The sequence below is a fragment of the Megalobrama amblycephala genome, linkage group LG13 (assembly GCF_018812025.1).
Source record: "Megalobrama amblycephala isolate DHTTF-2021 linkage group LG13, ASM1881202v1, whole genome shotgun sequence".
NCBI lineage: Eukaryota > Metazoa > Chordata > Actinopteri > Cypriniformes > Xenocyprididae > Megalobrama > Megalobrama amblycephala.
In genome coordinates, this window is record NC_063056.1 from 10,839,435 (window position 1) to 10,861,620 (window position 22,186).

At 38.6% G+C, this 22,186-nt stretch overlaps 1 protein-coding gene across 2 annotated transcripts in view; it reads right to left on the bottom strand.

Moving 5' to 3' along the window:
- The window catches only part of ca14 (carbonic anhydrase XIV), a 71,334-nt gene that overhangs the window by 48,335 nt on the left and 813 nt on the right, over positions 1 to 22,186 (bottom strand). For both annotated transcript variants that reach the window (XM_048153829.1, XM_048153828.1), the window contains exons 2-7: positions 22,118 to 22,138; positions 19,824 to 20,003; positions 16,536 to 16,681; positions 9,238 to 9,333; positions 9,026 to 9,092; positions 8,721 to 8,878 (exon numbers count right to left, since the gene is read on the bottom strand). In XM_048153829.1, the coding sequence (XP_048009786.1) occupies positions 8,721 to 8,878; positions 9,026 to 9,092; positions 9,238 to 9,333; positions 16,536 to 16,681; positions 19,824 to 20,003; positions 22,118 to 22,138 (668 nt within the window). The remainder of the gene's footprint in view (positions 1 to 8,720; positions 8,879 to 9,025; positions 9,093 to 9,237; positions 9,334 to 16,535; positions 16,682 to 19,823; positions 20,004 to 22,117; positions 22,139 to 22,186) is intronic.

The following is a 22,186-nucleotide window of genomic DNA, read 5'->3' on the forward strand; positions in this document are numbered from 1 at the left end:
CACTTTTATTTTTTTGTTTTTGTAAAAAAGTTTCTATTTTACTTTGAGTGTTATGTTTGATTTCATTCATTATCCCCAATTAAAAATATATTGGTTGATTAATCGGTGCGGTCCAACCTAGTTATTGTTAGAGGTAAAATCCACTATCGGTTGACCTCTATTTAAAACATTTCAATCCAGCTATAGAAGTATAAACCATAAATGACTTAACTTCATCCATGACCCGAAACAATATATCCAGAGTTGGCTCTTTTAAAAACGTCAAAACAACACCGCCAGTGTATGGAGTATGACGTCTGATCCCCGGGTGTCATGGCACGTCAGCGCCGGGGGCGGGGTTTGGGGTGTGTGTGTGATAGCTTGTTATTCCGGCTGTTGTCGCCATTAAAAGCAAGTGTTAACCAGCCTCTCGAGTCGGTGATTCATTGTGTCTCATCTACACACTGGCGTGGTGGCAGCGTTACCGAATCCACTCCTTAAATGTATTCTTTGAGCTCACGTGAGATCAGTTTACGCTACGAGTGCATATAAACTAGCAGCGGATTATCTTTGCCGACGAGACGCGAGCCATAACCATAGCGAACACACACAGAGCTCCGAAGCAGTGGTGCCTCACTAAAGTCGAGACAGTGAACTCTTTTGAGAACTGGCGTCAAAACCTCGTTTATATGCTATCACTGGACACTGAGTTTGCCCCGTTTTTAATGGACGGCGTAAACTGGGAAAAGAAGACGAGGGCTTCGCCATATAGGGGTTTCGCGGATGATAACGAGGAACTTTCTGCAGCTCAACGACGTACGCGCCACCAAAAGGTTAGCATGCTTGAGCTTATGCTGGGGCAGATCGCTTATTACTATCCAGTCATATCCCGCAATACTATTGTTAAGAATCCCACTTGCATTGACCATATATGGCAAGTAATCAGACTACACTTTGGATTTCAGTCCACTGGCACTCATTTCATTGACTTTGCTGCTATTAAACTAGAGCCCAATGAGGGTCCGGAGGACATATACCAGAGTCTAATGGCTTTTGTTGAGGACAATTTACTCCGCAAAGACTCTGGCATTACTCATGGAGATGTACCCATTGTGGAGGATGAAGAACTCTCCCCCACAATAGAAAATATCATTGTTCTCACATGGCTTCGACTTATACACAGCAAGCTGCCAAAACTCGTAAAGCAGAGGTACGGTACTGAATTACGGTCACGCACACTGGCGTCTATAAAACCAGAGATATCCCAAGCCCTCAGCTCATTACTGGATGAACTTCAGTCGTCAGAGGATGCCAGAACTATGTCCAGCCTTCCAAGGCAGAGACTGACGTCTCTGGGTCGATCCAGGAAGTCGTGTCCACTGTGTAAAGAGGCTCACAGACCAGATAATCATTTTCTCAGTAAATGCCCCTTTCTGCCTCCTCACGACAGGGCATTCATTGCTAAAGCACGGCAAGTGGCAGGTTCGTCGGGTCACACAGAGGGTGAATCTGATGATGGCAACGATGACTCTGTGTGTTGCCCGATGGCAGTGCAGCGCGTTCGTATCATGCAGTCGCCATGCCTCGATGCTTTCCATTTATGCCCCAGTCAGACTGACCATCGACAGTGGTGCTACGGGAAACATGATAAGAGCAGCTTGTGCTAGGAGACTGGGTCTTAAGGTCACCAGCAGTACTCAGTCAGCTCACCAGGCAGATGGCTCTTCACCCTTAAAGGTAGTTGGAGAAACACACACCCACTTTCACAGAGATGGACATGAGCTTTACTTTGAAGGGCTTGTCATAGAAAATTTAGACTCTGATATTCTCGCTGGCATACCATTTATGGAATGTAATGACATCTCCATCCGCCCTGCTAGACACCAGGTCTGTGTAGGGTCCAACACATACGAGTTGTGTGGGAAGTCCACAGGGAATTCGATGAGGTTTTCAACCCACAGTTTAGGGGTTATAATGGCGCTGCTGGCCCCTTCCAGGCTAGAGTAAACATGGGTCCTGTCCAACTGCCTCAACGGAAGGGTAGAGTTCCGCAGTACTCAAGAGGCCAGTTGCAAGAACTACAGGCTCAATTCGACGTGTTAGAACAGATGGCCGTCTTTCAGAAACCTGAGAGCGTTGGCGTTGCGGTTGAGTATGTCAATCCATCATTTCTTATCAAAAAGCCGAATGGGAGATTTCGTCTTGTGACAGCATTCACTGATGTAGGACGGTACAGCAAACCTCAGCCATCGCTCATGCCAAACATCGATGCCACTTTGTGTCAGATAGCTCAGTGGAGATATATTGTCGCAAACGACCTCACAAAAGCGTTCTATCAGATACCCCTTTCAAAGGACTCCATGAAGTACTGTGGAGTAGTTACGCCATTCAAGGGAATCCGGGTGTATGTCAGATGTGCTATGGGTATGCCTGGATCAGAAACTGCCTTGGAAGAATTGACCTGTCGGGTTCTTGGTGACTTAATTCAACAGGGACAGGTGGCCAAAATTGCAGACGACCTGTACTGTGGTGCTGACTTTGAAGAGCTGCTTGCGATTATCCAATAACTGTGCGGTGACAATACCGTGACCTGACGACCAGCTTTGGATCATCACTGACGGTGCTCTCAGGGACCCAGGCCTTGGGGCGACAATGTACGTTACACGTGAGGGGACATTACTGGTGGCTGGCTACTTTAGTGCTAAACTTCACAAAAACCAGATCAATTGGCTCCTGTGTGAAATCAAAGCTCTAGCTATAGCTGCTGCATTAAAGCACTTTGGTCCATTTATCATCCAGTCTACACAGAAAGCGTGTGCCCTCACTGACAGCAAACCGTGTGTGCAAGCTTTCGAGAATTTTTGTAGGGGCGAGTTCTCTGCAAGTCCACGAGTCACCACTTTCTTGTCAACTGCAAGCCGCTTCCAGGTTTCTGTCCGCCATGTTGCTGGAGCCGCTATTCTCCCTTCAGATTATGTTAGTCGCAATGCTGTAGAATGCAACAGCCCCACGTGTCAGGTGTGTAGCTTTGTCCAGGATTGCATGGCCTCGGTTGTGCGCCGTTCTGATGTTGTTAACATTATGCAGGGTGTGCAAAATATACCCTTCTCAAACAGAGCATCATGGTTGTCCATACAGGCGGCGTGTCCAGACCTCCGTAGGGTGTGCGCACATCTTCGCCAAGGTACACGCCCCTCCAAAAGAGCCAATGCCAAAGATGTGAAACGTTATTTGAACAATACCACTTTGGCCAAAGATGGGCTCTTAATCGTACGCCGTCATACACCGCTTGGTGAGCTCCTCCGAATGCATTGTCGTTCCAAGGAATGTGTTGCATGGCTTGCTTATGTCATTGCACATCAGATTGAATCACCCTTCTGCACATCAGTTGAGACTCGTGGTCGGCCGTTACTTCTATGCGTTGGATTTGGAGGCAGCTATCCAACATACCAGTAGGGGTTGCCATCAATGTGCCCCCTCGTTTGCAGTGGAACAATCCAGTTGTGACCCACCTGAGGCTGTGGGGTCCTCCTTTGCAGCTGATATGTTAAAACGCGCACATCAGCTCATCCTAGTTCGTGAATGTGTGACATCCTTCACGGCCGCCCTTCTAATCGCAGATGAGCGCAAAGAGACGTTACGGGATGGTATCATAAGCCTGTGCATCGGTCTCCGTCCACTCGATGGTCCGTTGGCTGTGGTCAGGACTGACCCAGCGCCTGGATTCGCAGCATTAACAAATGATGAGGTGCTCGCCCAGCACTGGTTGGCCATCAAGGTGGGCAAAGCCAAAAATGTCAACAAAAACCCTGTTGCTGAAAAGGCCATTCAGGAGCTGCAGGGTAAGGTTTTGTGCTTGGAACCACACTGTAAGGTTGTCACTCCCCTTCTTTTGTCTGTGGCTGTTGCTCAGTTAAACAGCTGTATCAGATCACATGGCATGTCAGCTCGGGAGATGCTGTTACAACGTGACCAGTTCTCTCTCAAACAGTTACCAGTCCATGATCAGGAGTTAATTACTCAACAGCATGCACAACGTCTGGCGAATCATCCCCACAGCAGTAAGGCCAAATCACCATCGAATCAGTTCGCAGCCAGAGGTGTAAAGTACTTGAGTAATTTTACTTGATTACTGTACTTAAGTATTATTTTTGGGGATTTTTACTTTAGTTGAGTACATTTAAAAATCAATACTTTTACTTTTACTTGATTAAATTTTTTGAGAAAAAAGAGTACTTTTTACTCCTTACAATTTTATTTACAGTCAAAAAGTACTTATTTTTTGGAGATCACTTCATTCTATTTTCCTTTGCTATTACCAAACCAACTGAATTGCACTGATGACCAGTTTAATTTAGAGGTTATTTATTCAATGAGATTCATTTTCATATTCCTTGAAATTGGTCAGACATGTTCATTGGTCCTTTGGAAGTGACTTCATGTCACGTCAATTACCACAATGCACAGCACCTTGACCTCAAAGAATATACACTAACAAGAAGCGACACTCAATAGAATGTTCCACTGCAACACCTGCGCCCAGCAGCGGCCTTGCATTTCCGCCATTTTGGGGTGAAGGCGACTTGGCAGTCCACTAGTTTTCAAGGCAATATCAGCTGCTTTGTTAAAAAAAAAAAAAAAAAACTTTTTCACAAAAACTTTTTGCTCTGTCAGTTTGGGTTAAAACTCTTCAAAAGATCTAGTATTAGTATTAGACTTATAAACACTGAATTAATACCGACATATGAAATTAAATTATGACATGCATCAGAAAAATTGTGAATGTTGGACAATAAATATATGAATATAACAGCTTGATTTTGCAGTGTTGTCTAATGTCCATTGAAGTAAAAGTGTCCAAAAGTGGGAATAATGCGATAACGGACACAGCAATGCATCATGTATTATAAGATCATTATGTTTGTAGTGATCCATTAAAACGTACAATATAGCTTATTTCAATTCAGACTATTATTATTACTATTACTCCACTAGGTCTGAAATATACTGATCGCTGTAAATATGATGATCTTAAATGTATTAATTATTAATTTACAATTAATAAATGTGTAAAGTTTCATAAAATGGAAATACTCAATAAAGTAGGCTAACTACGTTACCTCAGATGGTTGAATGGTTGGATTCCACAACTGGTAAAATAAAACATATATAAGACAATACAACATTTACTGTGGGAGCCATACAATTTACTGATGACTTAATTTAAAAAACTGTTCTACTGCGCTTCTGATTTGGCAGTGAAATTCGCTGATTTTGGGTGCATAAGATGTGAAGGATTCAATGCTCCAGTTAGTATTTTCACCCCATAATGGTGGCCGTGCTACCGGAACGCCATCTAGTGACTAAAAAGTATCAGAGTGTCACCTCTTGGGTTCTATACTCTTTGTTGACCTGGAAATTATAACAGTCAGTGGAAGAAAATGGAGGAAGTAAAAAATCAGCCACAGAATCAAGAGCACCCGTGGCCAACAGTTCATCTGATGATGAAGATTTTTTCGCTTCTTTGAAACAGACAACACATGAAGCCAGCAAAGAGTTGGATGGATATCTGGCCTGTGTTTCAGACACCAGTGTTTCAGGCACTGCAGGATTGATTTTTAGCCCCAAAAGAGCTAGGCTTGACACTCACAGTTTTGAAAATCAGCTTCTGCTTAAGTTAAATCCGAGGTTTTGCAACTTTGAGTAGCATGTTGCATACTGGCATTAGGTAGTAGTCTTATAGTTTGATAATTAAATACAATTAAACACAAACAGTTCTAAAGGAGGATAAAACTTTGTATGTGGTTCATTCACTTCATGTTTTTAGAGATTAAAAGCTTAAACAAGAATCTCTAGTTTTCATTCTTGCTGTTACTTTTACTTTTTTAATTCTTAAGTACAATTTTAATGTAGTACTTTTTTACTTTTACTCAAGTATGATTCTGGCCAGATACTTTTACTTTTAATTGAGTAAAATTTTCACTCAGTACTTGTACTTTCACTTGAGTAACATTTTTGAGTACTTTTTACACCTCTGTTCGCAGCATGCCCAGATGTTGGCCCAGGTGATCTAGTGTACTTGTATAGTGATCGGAACAAGTCCCAGGCACGAAGTCGATATCTTGTGCTAAATACTGACGGGGCATGGTGCAACATTCGAAAGTTCACTGGCTCTCAACTTCGACGCGGATCATATAGGGTCAGACTGAGTGACTGTTACAAAGTTGAGTCTATCCCTGAGCAAATGGTGCCTATTTAAGATGATGCAGACTCAGAGAGTGAAGGTCTGGATGCGAGCTCTCCCCCACCGGTTCCTGACATTCCTCTGGCAATAGCCGAGCCAGCATCATCACCCGTCGGGCCTGTTAGCAGCACGAGTAGCCTATGCGAGAGCAGGAGTGCATCCCCGTCGAAGTTGCACGTCCCGACGCCGACCCCTCGGCGGTCTGGTTGTCTCCGTCAGCTCCCAGTCAAGCTGATGGACTACGAGCTGCAATAGGCCTGCAGCCTTACCTTTTATCCTTTGTTGGGTGTGGGGGGGAAAGTTTTGTTGTTATATACCTTTGTGTTTGTGGTGTTCTTTGATAGCCTGCTAGGCTGTACTGAATAGTTGATTGTGACATGTTGTTTCTTGTTGCCACACATTGCTATTCTGGTTACCCCGCTGTGTTTCACAAGTCAGCAGTCACTGTAGGAGAGGGAGTGTGCTTTATGGAAAATGGGTGGCGCCAGTGTATGGTGTATGATGTCTGATCCCCGGGTGTCATGGCACGTCAGCGCCGGGGGCGGGGTTTGGGGTGTGTGTGTGATAGCTTGTTATTCCGGCTGTTGTCGCCATTAAAAGCAAGTGTTAACCAGCCTCTCGAGTCGGCGATTCATTGTGTCTCATCTAAACACTGGCGCACAACATGTTTTAGTTCCAAACTTTTACAACCCAGTAATATGACTTTTATTGGGCTGGTGATTCTTCTGAATCTAATGAGTTCTCTCTTAATAACTTCATCTGGGATAAACGACAGCACATTTGGGATAATTACCTTACATGTTAACGTAGCTAATGGAAAGAATGGACAAAAACTTCCATTATACTACTGTTTAATGCTCGAATCTGATTGGTTGACCAACGTTCTAAGGTGTGAAATTATTTTCAGGGAAATGCATGGCTAAAATAGTTCTATGTAGATCTTGACCACATTACAGTTCTATATCACTTCGCCAAATGATTTCAGTTATTTCAAAAGGTCTTTACAGCCTACAACAGCAAAAGAACCAAAACCCACAATGACACCGGCCAAGCAAATTAATATAGTAAACTATAGGATGAAAACAAATTAGTGTCATGGTTTTTGCCACAAAATACGTTTTATTGTGTCCTGAAAGCACATACTCTCTCTCTCTCTCTCTCTCTCTCTCTCTCTCTCTCTCTCTTTCAAACGTATAGTACGGACACACTCACGCAGAAACGTTTTGTCAGTAAAATGACTCACCAGTGAGGTAATAACTGCGATTGTTGATGTAGATATACTTATAGTTTCGTTTCACTATTAGTAGAGACAGTGCTGCCATGAGAGAGGCACAGACACTCAGGTAGGCTAATTTACATATGCTCATTCTCTCTCTCTCAAGTGCGTTAATAACTGTATCAACTGTATTATTCTGCTATCAAGGCTCAAGCCTCCATTACTAGTTCTGAAATGACGTTTTGAAATTAGCAATGGAGGCTTGGGATGAGATGCGTAAGAAATTAGTCCCACACACAAGAGTGTTTTAAGGACAAAAACCTGACAAATGTCTTGAAATACACCATCGAAACAGTGTCTTGAGGTGTGGTAACCATAGTATAAGCGGAATAATTGAAGTGTAAATTAAATTATTCCTTACTTAATCACCACTCCATTCTGGATAAGTGGACAACAACTGCTTTGTTCATCCTTGTTACCGAAGATATATTTTCACAACCGAGTTATTCTCCCACCGCCAAAATCACACTCTCCACCGTAACTACCTGCTCCCGCACGCACCTAACTCTATGACAGAGTTAAAGAGATGGCGCACACTCACCTGGGAGTGATGCCATTCTCAAACTCGCCAATTAAAGCTAAAACAACTAAATCAAAACTAATTACACAAAATGAAGCATTTTACACTTCAGAAGAGAAGAGAAGAGAAGAGAAGAGAAGAGAAGAGAAGAGAAGAGAAGAGAAGAGAAGAGAAGAGAAGAGAAGAGAAGAGAAGAGAAGAGAAGAGAAATTGTGTCAACTATGTAAATGACTTAAAGTTCAATCATGAAACTCTATATGTCGAATTCCAAAGGGTTCTTTATATATAAACTATAAGTCAGTTAACTTGCATGCTACCTCCAGTTCTTGAAATAGAAAAAGGGTGCCGGTATTCTCTTGTGCACTGGCACTAGCAGTTCTGGCTTATTTGGTTCTCTAGGCAAAATCAAACTTGCTATCACAGTTTTCTTGTCCCCTTCCTCCCCAGCACCACCCAACTAATTTGGCTTATATAGGATTTATTTATGACTAATTATTAATAAAAAATTTTACATGATAGCTGCAGCATTTCTTTGGATGTCTTTCTACTTGCTTTGCAGCAGCAGCATAAGAAGATACATTACACAAAGGCCACTACTGTCATATCCAGTAATATGACAGTTTATCTCACAAATTGTCATGACTGAACTAATGAATATAAAAAGTTAACATTGCTTGAGCTTTAACACAGTCTCTCTGTACCTGTGAATGAGAGATTTTCACCCTTTCATTGAAGATGGTCCAGAGGACACTCTGGTGGCAGGGTGGAGTAGTGAGTGAGCCATTGTAGCGGAAATATTGGCTGAGGTTGTCAGGCAGCAGTGACTGTATATCAAATGCAGGGATAGCCACCTTTTGGCCTGAAATAAATCAAATATTAAAAGTTGTAAACATTTTAATGAAATTGTATGTCTTGTTTGATGATTTACAAAGTAACCCAAGAGGCTGAAGCATGGTAATCACACACATATACAGTAGACATACACACACATAACACAAACACATGCCTGCATATCTGATGCGACCCAGATAGTTGAGAATACTACCATATGCCTGATTAATCTCTTCGCCTGCCTAAAAAAGCAAACAACTGAATGAAATGAAGTTTGATTGGTAATTTATAAAAAAAATAAAATAATAAAATAAATTAAAAAAAAAAAAATAATAATAATAATAATAATAATTACATGAATATAGGGTTAGATTAAAGAGAACTCACCTCAATTAGGATCCCTAACACAGCCAGGCCATTTTCTTGGGTCTTAGCTTGTGACATATTAGCATAAACCTCTGCATTGTAATGGACAATATGGAGCTGAGAGAAAAAAGACAGTGTTTGTTTGGGTTATAATATAATTAGGCATCTTACAGAAGACATGTTTTTTTTTTCATAGATTCACTCAACGTTGTATCAGTAGGTGTGATGGAGTGGAGTGTTTCTATAAAGTGGAGTGTTTCTATACAGTATAAATATATAGAAACACTCCAATTTATTGAAAGATGGTGCTGATACTGCCCCTTGAGGCACTGCTTCACCAGTGTCTCATAAGGAAGTGGCCATACCATCACTCCCTTAGATTTCTCTTCTTCAGAAATAATTTTTTTGGCCCATGCTATATTGAGTTATCTGTGATTAGGAGTGTCAATATCTTATCTACTCGTGGTAAAACATGATGTTGTCAGTTTTGTTGTATGGCATTTTGGATGACAGCAGTTCAGTTGTGTATTTTTAGGAGTTGTCGCTTATATGACTAATATGTTGTGATTAAGCAATGCAGCCCACCCCTCTCTCTCAGAAAGGCTGGGGTCTGTGATCTTGCCCAACATGGGAACCCACAAAGGCGCGTTGACCTAAGGTCACTAATCAAGTCTTTCCGGCCTTTAGCTCAGGAAAGCTGTCCCTAACCTGTTAGTCTGGAAAAGGAGGGCAGGCCCCAAACCCTAGGCAGGCACTCTTGTGGTCTCCTGCAGCACTCTGGTGGTCTCCTGCTCTGACTACATTTCCCTGGTTGTCTTCTGCTCTGCCTGTGCCACCTTGATGGTCTCCTGCTTTGCTGGCACCTCTGTGGTCCCCTACTCTGCCAGTGTACTCTGCCCTACTCCTATGGTCTCAAGGCCCACTTCCACCTCATGGTCTTGGCCCTCCATCCCTCCCAATAGTGCTCTCCATCATCACCTCCCACATGTTTTGCCCATTAAGGGCCCATTAAGTATCATGTTCTGCTTGTCTGTGCTCTTTTATTTTGTATTTGTTCATGTTTTCAGTGTCCCTTGTTATATCCCTGATTGTTTGCACCTGTGCCTTGTTAGTCTATTAGCCCCTGTGTGTGTATATAGTCCTTTACGTTTCCTGTGTTCATTGTCTGGTGTTGTCCTTTCATGGTATCTGTGAGGATTTCCAGTCAAGACTTAGATCATATCATAATACTGAGACTGCTATACAGTTACGTGGTTGTATCTCTCTATTAGTGTTTCTGCAGGCAGTAGATCCTTAACCTATTTAGCACCCAAACTCTGGTCTTCCTAGCCTTATTCGGAAAGCTGACGCACTCTGTCAGTTTCAGTCTAGACTAAAAACACATCTCTGTAACCTGTCATACACATAAAACATTATCACATTTCTATAATTCACATCCATTAAAGGATTGTTAGGCTGCATAAATTAGGTCAACCAGAACCAAGAACACTTCCCATAACAACTGATGCACTTGTTACATCATAAGAAGAATGGTATCTAAGCTAATATTAGTTTCAACGCAGCCCTGAAAGTCAGCATAGATCCTGTCAACTAGACAATCCCCTGTGAAGGCCTCATCGACACAACCTCCAGGGCACAGATCCCCAGCAAAGACCACAAGAATCAGTCGTCTGCACAGACCTATGACCAGCTTTGTCTCCATACTGGTGTGAGGAATCTGATCTTCAAGCAAAAATGAACTGGATGAAATATTTGAATGCTACTGTTCCATGATATGATTTATGACTTGTGATGAAGTTGAATTCATTCGTTGGCCAGAGGAGAACTGGCCCTCCGTCTGAGCCTGGTTTCTCCCAAAGTTTTTTCTCCATTCTGTCACCTGATGGAGTTTTGGGTACTTGCCACTGTCGCCACTGTTTTTCTTTTAGAGCTGCTGTATAGCCTAAATTAACTGTTTGCATCATTAAATCATTTTTCTATTATTGTACTGTATCTGTATTATATAAAGCTCTATATAAATAAAGGTGACTTGACTTCACTGACTTCATGAATGTTGTGTTGTTGTGCTCAGTTTGGTATCTTTTTTTTTTTTTTTACTGAAATTAAACAGTACTGAACGTGACAAATCACCCCCCTCCAGGGCACACATTCAAAAGTGATTTCAATACTTCGCATATTAACAGCAGCTTCCTGATGCTGGCTAATGATTTACATTATAATTACCCAACTATATAATTACGAGAGAAAGCATATATATAGAAAGAAATATATTTTTTCCTCCCATCTCACGTGTTTTCCCTTTAGGGGCTCCGTAGTACTTGTCATTTCCTTTCCGAATATGGTATTCGGCTTCGGGCACATCCCTAATGGTGGGACAACAAGACACTGGCGACAAAAATCCAGAGCTCCCCAGTGCCAACAGCCCACAGTGGAGACGAGGAAGGGAGGAGTCCAGGTGGTGACAAGGCTGACGACAGCTGGGGGACGATTGATGGAGGCAGAGCCGGTAGATTCGCAGCCGCAGACTGAGGGTTGAGGGAGCTGATTGACATCGCTGCTGGCCCAGGTGATGCCACGTCAGCGAGCATCGTAGGCGGAGCCAGAGTACCCGAGGACAGTGATGACAGAGGACAGAGCGTAGCCCGGATGTCCGTGGAGCAGGCAGAGCGACGAGAGACCAAAGGGGGAGCAGACGGAACGAGGGAACCCAGTGGCGTCACTCGGATGAGGGTCTCTGGAGGAGCCGATGGTGGAAGGAGCCAGGGTGGAGCCGTCAGGTTGACGGGCCGAGATGGAACGAAGGGATCCGAGGCTGGAAGCGGAGATGCCGGATCCTTCTTGACAGGTACAAATTTGGCCCTCTTGGGCAGTCTGATCTTCTGTAACGGTTGTGTTCAGGCAGGAAGATGAAGAGAGACGAATAGATCAAGATACTCCAAGTTTAATTTCAAATACACAAACAGGCAGGGTAAACACAACATCAATTGGACAGAGACTGAAGGTGAAGGTACAACTTAAGTAGTGGACATAATGAGGATAATGACTAACACACACCTGACACATATGAACTAATAACAATGGTAACCGGTACTAGTATAGATATAGGGCCCGATACTAAGCTCATGTACTTGTACTCGTAGGCCTACTCATATAAAATACCCCCGATACTAAAGACCGATACCTCACGTGACATAACTGACAGAGTTTTCCGTGCACAGAGACACCGGCGGCAGCAGCAGAAACAATGTCAACCTCAGAGGTGTGCAAATACTTAAAAATTAATGATGACAACCCAAACATTGCGAACTGCATGCTTCAATCACAATTCGTTATCGATAAGTGCTCTCTCTCTCGCACTCGCTCTCTCTCTTTCTTGCACACGATCCCAGTTCTTTCAGACAGCGTGAAATCAGTTCTCCTCGTGCCTGACACATAGTTGTCAAAATGTCCATCTTGTGGAGTATCTCATGTAAATACAGTCGGTTATGGCTTAAGAGGATGTAAACATTTGGGTGAAAACAGGATATGTGTCAGTATCCATGGATTCTGTCTTAAAGGGACCATAGCCTGTATTTGTCATTAATGTTAATAAAACAACAAAATATGTTAAATAAATGTATACATGGTAAATAAACCTACTGTATCTGAAAAACAAATGTATTTAATTTGTATCTCTATAGTATGTTGTATTGTTTGTAAATTTATTTTTATATAACAACAATTATATATATTGGTGATTATGCCCTTTGAAGGTTATTGGGCACTGTGAAATTTTTGTTCTTTAAGTTTGTGACAAGCACATAATAATTATTACTTTTTTCATTGTCCTACATTCATAAGCCTCACTGTGTTGTGCTTGGAAAACTGCAACATCACCAAAAAAAAAAAGAGAGAGAGAGAGAAAAATGAATAAATATATAGGCATCGGTATCTGTATCGGCAAGTACTAGAAAAAAGTATCGGTACTCGTACTCGGTCCTTAAAAAATTGTATTGGTGCATCCCTAGTAACCAGTGAGACAGACGAGTGGTGGGAAACAGAACAAAGGAACATGTGACAGATGAAAACAAACTGAAAATCCAATCAGACTGAAACTAAACAGTACTGAACGTGATACTCTTATGTTGTGCTAGAATGTTTAAGTGTGTAGCATGACGTACACTAGAGGCAGCCTTTTAAATACATTAAGAATGAAGATTTTAGCTTTTAATACTGTAGTACACAGCTGCTGGTATAAGCCTTCTTTATTTAATGAATTATCTTAACTTAAATGTTAGTAAATCAGTGTTATCCAAAACATGTTTTGTTTGTCCATTCTGTAGTCACATTTTCAAAACTCTAAACACATCTAGCAGGACATCCATCTTTTGTATCCATACTATTAACACAATTAATGTCGTTTTCACACAAAATGCAGTCAGTTAACACGTTTCTAAAATGCTTACATTTTCTTTTCATGTAAGCTTACCCCATACCATAATCATGGATCTTTCTCATCTTATTTGCAAATGCTTAAACACAGCAAGTCAGAATGAAGACCAAATGTTGCAATCTTTAAAAATAGGATAAAACCTTTACTTTTTCAACAAAAGCAGTACTGGAAAAGTACTGGAAAAAATATAAAACAAATAAACAATTTATAAGCATTTTTAATTAGCAGATAACTAAAATATTTAGAAATAGCAATCTCAGTTGGAGGCATAGTCAGGTGTTCAATTTATTTTCATTACAAGGACACACAGTAAAATATGACTCTTTGAATCGGATTTGTTCAATAAGGAACAACAGGAGCAGAGAAAAAATAACGTCTGGGTAAGGGAGAGGAATAGATGAAGGAGGAGAGGAGAAGTTGGATCAGGACAAGGGAGAAGAATAGGTATGGGAGAGGAGTAAGAATGTGTGCTGGATTGTGCATCTCTGTTTTTTTCACTTACACATGTGGAACCTATGACAGCTTATTTCTGCCATAAATAGAAAATAAAAAAAGTAATTGTGACTTTTTATCTCACAATTCTGACTTTTTTTTCTCAATTCCTAGTTTATATCTCACAATTCTGAGGGAAAAAAGAATTGTGAGATGTAAACTCACAATTGCAAAATAAAAAATATTTTTGATAAAAAGTCACAATTATCGGTAACACTAGAATAACTCACGCTATGAAGCATTAGTTAAGCATTAGTAAATAGTTAATTCATCATTTATAAAACATTAATAGACATTAGTAAGCCATTTATAAATATAAATGGTATAAATGCTTTGTTCTTGATTTATAAGCATATCTATAATGAGTTTAATAATTGTATTTTCATACTTTATTAATGATCAATTTATCATTTCTAAATTATGTATTACATAATTCACAAACCAGTAATTTAGGAGTTGTCAGTGGTTCATAAGATCATTTAGGAAGTGTAAGTAAATGATTAATAAAATATTTAAATGTACATTTATGCATCTTATTATTTAGACATATAGTATTAGTTACTCAGTGTGTTAATAAATGCTTTATTAACATATTCCTAGTGTCAAAACTACCTCTGTACTAACTTTAAAACATTAGAGAACAGCAGTGCAGAAGATCACTGAACCTTTAAATCTCATTTATAAAAGCTTTACAAAGCATAAATAGTCCTCACTTTAGATGAGCTCACAAAAATAGTTAACTGACTACTTCTAAATGTTTTATAAATACCTGAATTAATCATGAATTAACTTACTAACTTACACTTACTAAATGAACTACTGACAACTCCTAAATAACTGGTTTGTAAATAATGTAATACTTAATTTAGAAATGATAAATTGATTATTAATAAAGTATGAAAAAACAATTATTAAACACATTATAGATATGCTTATAAATCAAGAATAAAGCAATTATAGCTGTATTTATAAACTACTTACTAATGTATATTAATGCTTTATAAGTGATGAAATAACTATTAACTAATGCTTAACTAATGCTTCATAGTGTGCAGTTATTATAAAGTGTTACCCAATCATCTTTTATGCTTTTTTATTCTGTGGTGGAAAAAAAAAAGCTTCCATAATAACCGAAGACCATGTATGTTGGATTTGTTGTTGATCAATGGCAGCAATTTCATGTTTTCATTTCAGTAAAAGCTTTATACTACAACGATTTTACTACAACGATTCCACTACCACTGTTCCATATTTACAAAATATGTGGTCTGCATAAGGTACTAGCTACCAAGGGGACACCATCCCACCCTCTATGGGAGCACTATCAACACCACACACCCAACCCCAGAAAGAGATTTCAACCAAGGGGGACACTGAAGTTCTGCATAGGGGACTCATTTGACCATATTGCCCTGAGCAATTCTGTTACTTTCTTCTTCTTCTCTTTTTCTACTGTACATTCTAAAAAATAATGACTCACTTCTGTTGCCAAGAATGCATACAATTCATAATGCCATCAACTGTTAGTATTTTGACAGTCATTGCACTTTGATTGACTATATGTTCATGTTGGATAGAAAACTAATGCTAGTGTTTGACAGAACGACTCTATTTTGAATCAGGTTTACTGTGTTTTGATAGAGTTAGTATATGTTAAAAAATGTTTTTAGCATTTTGAAATGTAGAGTTTGTGTTTATTTAACAAAATATGGTTTTGGCCAGAAAATTAACTATTTGGAAAAAAAAAAAAAAAAGTAAAAAAAGTAAATTCCAGGCTGACTGATCTAAGAGCTTTTTTATCTTCTACCAATAGCTCAGAATGGAACATACTAGTTATCTTGTAAGAATGTTTGTTATCATTCTTTTCATCTAAATTTGGTTAAAAAAATTTGATTGGCTGATCATATAATGAAAAGGATGTTAAAAATCACAGCTGATATTATTTCAGGTTCAAACTGGAAATGGAAAGTAAACTTGATGGCATTGCATTTTGGTAAACTGTACTCCATGCAGTGTGGTCTGTTATGTACTGCGCATTTTGGCAAATGTAGATATTCCATGCTTATATAAAATTCACATATATGCACAGTACATATGGTAGTATGTCGTGATGTCACTAGGTTTCTGGGCTCCTTGTACAGCTTATTGCATTGGCCCCCCTTGAAACTGCTTTTCAGTGGGATTGTTGTGGGCCCCCTGTACTCAGTCCCTTTACCCTTACTACTGATCTCCCTATAGTAGTATGCTATTCTGAGCATACAGTCTAATTAAAGACATGAGTAATCTACTAATGAGAACAATTTTTGAGCAATGCAATTGTCAGTGTAGTGATCTCTGTCTGGAGATATTTTAAGCTGCATTTAAAAAAAATTTGCACTGATACACAAGCACACACCTCTGCAGAAGTGCTCTGTCCATTAATGGTGTGTTCACTTCCTGTAGCTTTGCCCACTCCATTACCCCAGTGCAAGTGCAGTTGTACAGCACTATAATGCCATGGCAACCCAGCCAAGCCCATCCAATGTGGCAATGTCATCTGCACTGTATGATAAAACAAGAGGGAGGTTGAGGTAAAGAAGAGGGTCATGTTTAACAAACTGTGTATTTGGGCAGTTTATATTTGGTGTCTTTAACTACTACTGACATTAAAAGTACATAGTACATTGTTGAGTACAATGTACTTATTCGTGTTGTATTGCAAAACACTTGCTGCTATTAAGGAAGAATACGGGTAAGGTTAGGTACAGGATTGGTGAAATGGTTAGGTTTAAGGGTGGGTTAAGGGGTAAAGGAAGGATCAACAGTGTAATTATAGATGTAATTACAGAAATTAATTACAGATCTACCTACATGCAGGATTTTAAATATAGGAACAATGTAAAAATGTATATACACAATAAGTTAGTGGTATTAAATGATTAATTTAAATGTTAGCACATAGTAGTTATAGACACTTAATGTAAAGTGGGACCCAGTATTTCATGCTCAAATGTTGTTACAGTGACACCCAAAAGTAACAGTTAAGCCACTCTTAAAATGTATGAATGTACACTCAAAAAACATTTAGCCTGTTTTTTAAGATTTACGCATTTCGATTAATAGTAAAATTCCTTCAAATTGAATTGAATAATCCTTACATATGATTCATATTTTGAATTAGGAGTTTTAAATGAGTAAAAAACAATTAGATTTTAATAAAACTTTTTGTATAAATCTTAATGGAACAAGGGAATGGACCATTTAGTTTACAGTTGAGCTCGAAAGTTTACATACCCCTTGTAGAATCTGCAAAAATGTTAATCATTTTAACAAAATAAGAAGGATCATAAAAATTGCATGTTATTTTTTATTTAGTACTGTCCCAAATAAGCTATTTCACATAACAGATGTTTACATAAAGTCCACAAGTCAAAACCCAGTTGAAAAGTTTACATATCATTGATTCTTAATACTGTCACAGTAAACTTTTGAACTGGGTCATTCAACTATTCTTCATCAACTATGTTTTGGTTTTGTGGACTTTATGTAAACATCTGTTATGTGAAATAGCTTATTCAGGACAGTACTAAACAAAAAATAACATGCAATTTTTATGATCTTTCTTATTTTGTTAAAACGATTAACATTTTTACAGATTCTGATGTAAACTTTCGAGCTCAATTGTATGTGATTCGTATTCCTAAATTTAAACATAATTTTTTTAGGAAAAAAATGAAACCATTTATGAAAACCATTCATTCCATTCCCTTGTTCCATTAAGATTTATACAGAATGTTTTATTAAGCTCTAGTTGTTGTTTTTTTTCTCATAATAATTTATAATATGAATAATATGTAAGGATTATTCAATTAAATTTGATGGAATTTTAATTGAAATTGAAATTGAAATCTTTTTTTCTTTTCTTTTTTTAAATGAATTTATGAATTTTTAAAGGGTTAGTTCACCCAAAAATGAAAATATTGTTATTTATTACTCACCCTCATGTCGTTCCACACCCATAAGAACTTCGTTCATCTTCAGAACACGAATTAAGACATTGTTGATGAAATCCGAAGGCTCAGTGAGGTCTCTGTTGAGAGTGATGCCACTGAAAATCTCAAGATCAATAAAGGTACTAAAAACATATTTAAAACAGTTCATGTTCTATCTAAGTTCAGTGTTCAGTGGTTCTATCTAAAGCGACGAGAATACTTGTCTTACTTTTTTGTATTACTTGTATTACTTACTTTTTTGTGAGCCAAAAAAACTTTTCAACAATATTTATATTTCTTTGATTTCTTCTTTCTTACGAATCGAATCAGTGATTCGGAGCACCAAAGTCACATGATGCAGTTTAGTCGTTTGATAGGAGATCCGAATCACTGTTTCGATTCGTAAAGCTCCGAAACAGTGTTTTGAAATCGGCCCATATAAATACTGTTATTTAGTTTTTTTGGCGCACAAAAAGTATTCTTGTTGCTTTATAATATTAAGGTAGAACCACTGAACTCACATGAACTGTTTTAAATATGTTTTTAGTACCTTTATGGATCTTGAGATTTTCAATGGCATTGCTGTCTATAGAGGCCTCACTGAGCCATCGGATTTAATCAACAATATCTTAATTTGTGTTCCGAAGATGAACGAAGGTCTTACGGGTGTAGAACGACATGAGGGTGAGTAATTGTGCAACAATGGTACAGAATCATAGAGACAATTATCATCAAAATCACATTTACATTCACACACAAAAAAAAAAAAAAATGTTAAGAAATCATTAAGTAAAAAGGGAAAAACACTTGAAAGACAATGATATATTGAATTTGATACATGCATATGTTTGTATCATGTAGTGTGTCATGTGATATAATGTACTTCATGTAATAAGATTTTACTCTGTACGAAACTTCAAAAAGCAGTTTGTGAAATAGAGGTGTATGTTACAATTTTTGCGCATCACTTTGGGTGTTCCTGCACACCCAGGAACCCTGCATCTTCCCTTCTTATAACACATTATGGCCAATGTGAGGTATTGTCCAAAACATCCTCGAAAAGTACCCCTTATCGCACCACGTTGCCCTGAGGCAACGAAAAGAAAAACTGAATTTCTGAACATGCAAAATAAAAAAAATCTGACAAAATCTGACAATCTGACAAAAATCTGACAATCTGACCTGACAAAAGGCTTCTCTACACGTTCATACACACACATATTTTTTTTATACAGATTATGTCATTTTAAATAAGATTGCTAAAGCAAAAAATCTTGCCTTCTCATACCATGTGCTCCTGTGACCATGTGTCAGAACAGGACGTCCCACCTTTAAAAGGTGCTTGATAGTGACTCCCACACCTTTCTGGACTGTTCTTTGGTACTTTCTCGACCTTTCTAATTGGTTGTAATCATTCAAAGAAAAATGTACTAAACATAGGACTTAAGAAAACTTTCCGTTGCCTAAGGGCAACGCTGTGCTGTAGAGGGCTAAAGTTAATTTTCTAAATAATATCTTTATGCCTTATACTGTTGGAATTTAGACTGAATTTGCTAAAAGTATAGTGGTAAAACTGACTTGACTTGACATAAATTATCATCAAACAGCTGAAGATAATCCACTCTATTGTGGATGGCAGAGTTTTTGTTTTAAATCTCTAGGAGTAGCTTTTGTGTGTGACTATTTTTGATGGGTGAAAAAGATAGATTTACCTGTATGGCCATTATTGGAGAGGGTGAACGGTCTGTTACCAGGCTGGTTGTATCCCAGGGGCTGCACAGGGATTAGCGTTGGGTCATGTCGTGTTTGTGATTTGTCCAAATTTATGGGTGACTGACTAGAACCACCACAGTCAGGAAAAAACTCAGCCCATTCTGCCTGTCCCACTGCACCTAACACAACCAGAAAAGGGTGCCACAGGTGAATGTTCGTCTGGGAGTCAGTCAATGAAAATGTGTGTGGAATTATAAATTACAGTAGTCAACATTTGAAGTGGATCAAAAAAGTTAATCAAAGTTGTCCTAAGAAGAAGGTTTTAGGACAATTTTGATGAAAGGTTTTGATCCACTTCAAATGTTGACTACTATATATAAATGCCAGTTAAAAAGAAATCAAAGCGTTTAGGGAGAACATGTATGTGAGTGTTTACCTCATGTTCTGTAAGCTTATAGTGAAGTATTAGCTAAGTGTTAAGTCATGCAAAGTTAATGAGGAAACCATGGTTACAAATGCATAGACTACACACACATTTTCAGTGCTGAAACATTCTGTAGTGTAATTAGACAGTGAAAGAGAAAGGGGGGAAAGAGCAACAAAAAAAGAAAAAATGAAAAAAGAAAGAAAAGCCAGAAAAAAGCTGTTTTATTGTACAACAAAAGAAAACTTTTTATATGAGTCTGTGTGTTTCAGCTTGGTGCCGAGTCAGTTCTGTGTACACAGGGATTAGAGGCCCACTCAATCTCGCTGTTCACCAAGAATATCCCCCCAAACCCCTGTTCAACCCTAAAATGTGGGGAGGGGGAGGCAATGAGTTGCTCTCATTGATCTGTCGTTGCCAAGGAGATCTCTATGACAACTGCAAGACACATATTCCACGCCAGTTTACCTCTTGTGTGCTGCCCCAACATGGACAGGGAACAAAGCATCACTCAACCAAGTAACTATTTTATTCAGAAATAATGAGTTGCATCACAACAATAGCACACATTGTATAGCCCTGAAAATGTGCCCTGGAAATGTGTGTTGTAGGTATAACAGTAGAATCATTCTAACAGATATCCTGCACAAGAAAAATGAAGGGAAATGATTCCTTGTTCAAAGAAAATTAATTTGTCATTTGTGACATTAATTGTCATATGTCAGTGAAGCACATTTTGTCAATTACAAAAAACTACTTTCTCTCAGTAATTTACTGTAAATAACAAAAAAGCAGAATACATTTTCTTCACTATATCTGCATAAATTAAATTACACCAAATATAACCATGACTTATAAATGCTTAAATATTATATTAAAGTACAATAATGAGAATTTGCATATTAAATAGGCTTAATTGTCATAAAATGTCTTTATCATCTAAACAGTTTTAAAATGAGCTGAATTTTAATTAAGCAAAATATTATTTATTTGATTTATTTATTTAATTTAGACAAATTCTTGACGGGTTACATCATTTTGCATTTCAGCACACTGTTATTCTTTTTAGATTTGCTGGGCCTGTTTGTTTATTTAGTGCTGTACACTCATTAGCACCGATTACATAACAGTTTAGCACATGCAATGCAAAATATGGCTAAATAAGCTTTGCCAAAAGACTTATTATCACAAGAATGTCACGTTACAATGAGTTAAAGATTACAATGGGTTGTCCCAAAATGGCATTCCTGTTCAAGCAGAGCAGACTCCTATTATTCATCATGCCATTCTTTTGTATCAAATGGAAACTCTAATTTTTAAGCTCCCTACTTATATGCAGCCTTTTGCACCTGCTGACACCCTCTCTCACTTTCTTTCCTCTCCTCTCTTTCTCTGTCCTTTGCTCTCTATCTCTCAAACTCTGCACTCTCTCCATGTGAGTGTGATGCTACTATGGAAGAGATGAACTGCAGTAACAGAGTTTGAAAAGAAAAAGAAATAGAGGGACATAATTGAGGGAAAATGTAAGCTTAATAAAAATCATCATCCAGCATTTTCCTGCCTTTAGTTTGTTGTCATAGTTACTCATTTGATTAGTGTCCTTAGTTCAGGTGTGTCTTGTTAATTAGTCTCGTTTGCTCCTCTGTTTGACTTGTATATATTCCCTGTGTTCTCCCTCAGACTCTGTTAGTTCTCGTTTGTATGTGGTGTTATCCTGAGTTTCTCTTGGGTCCTTGATTCCTTTATTAAAAGTTTACATTTCTGCAGATCTCCTCGTCATGAGTGTTCCTACACCATGTACCGTTACAATTATAAAATCTGTCACAAAATCACGGAGAACGAGAGGGAAAAAATAAAGAAATGTATTACCTGCATATGTCCATTCTTTTGCTAAAAAAGAGAAAGAATGTAGTAAGGTTACAACAGATACATCACTTA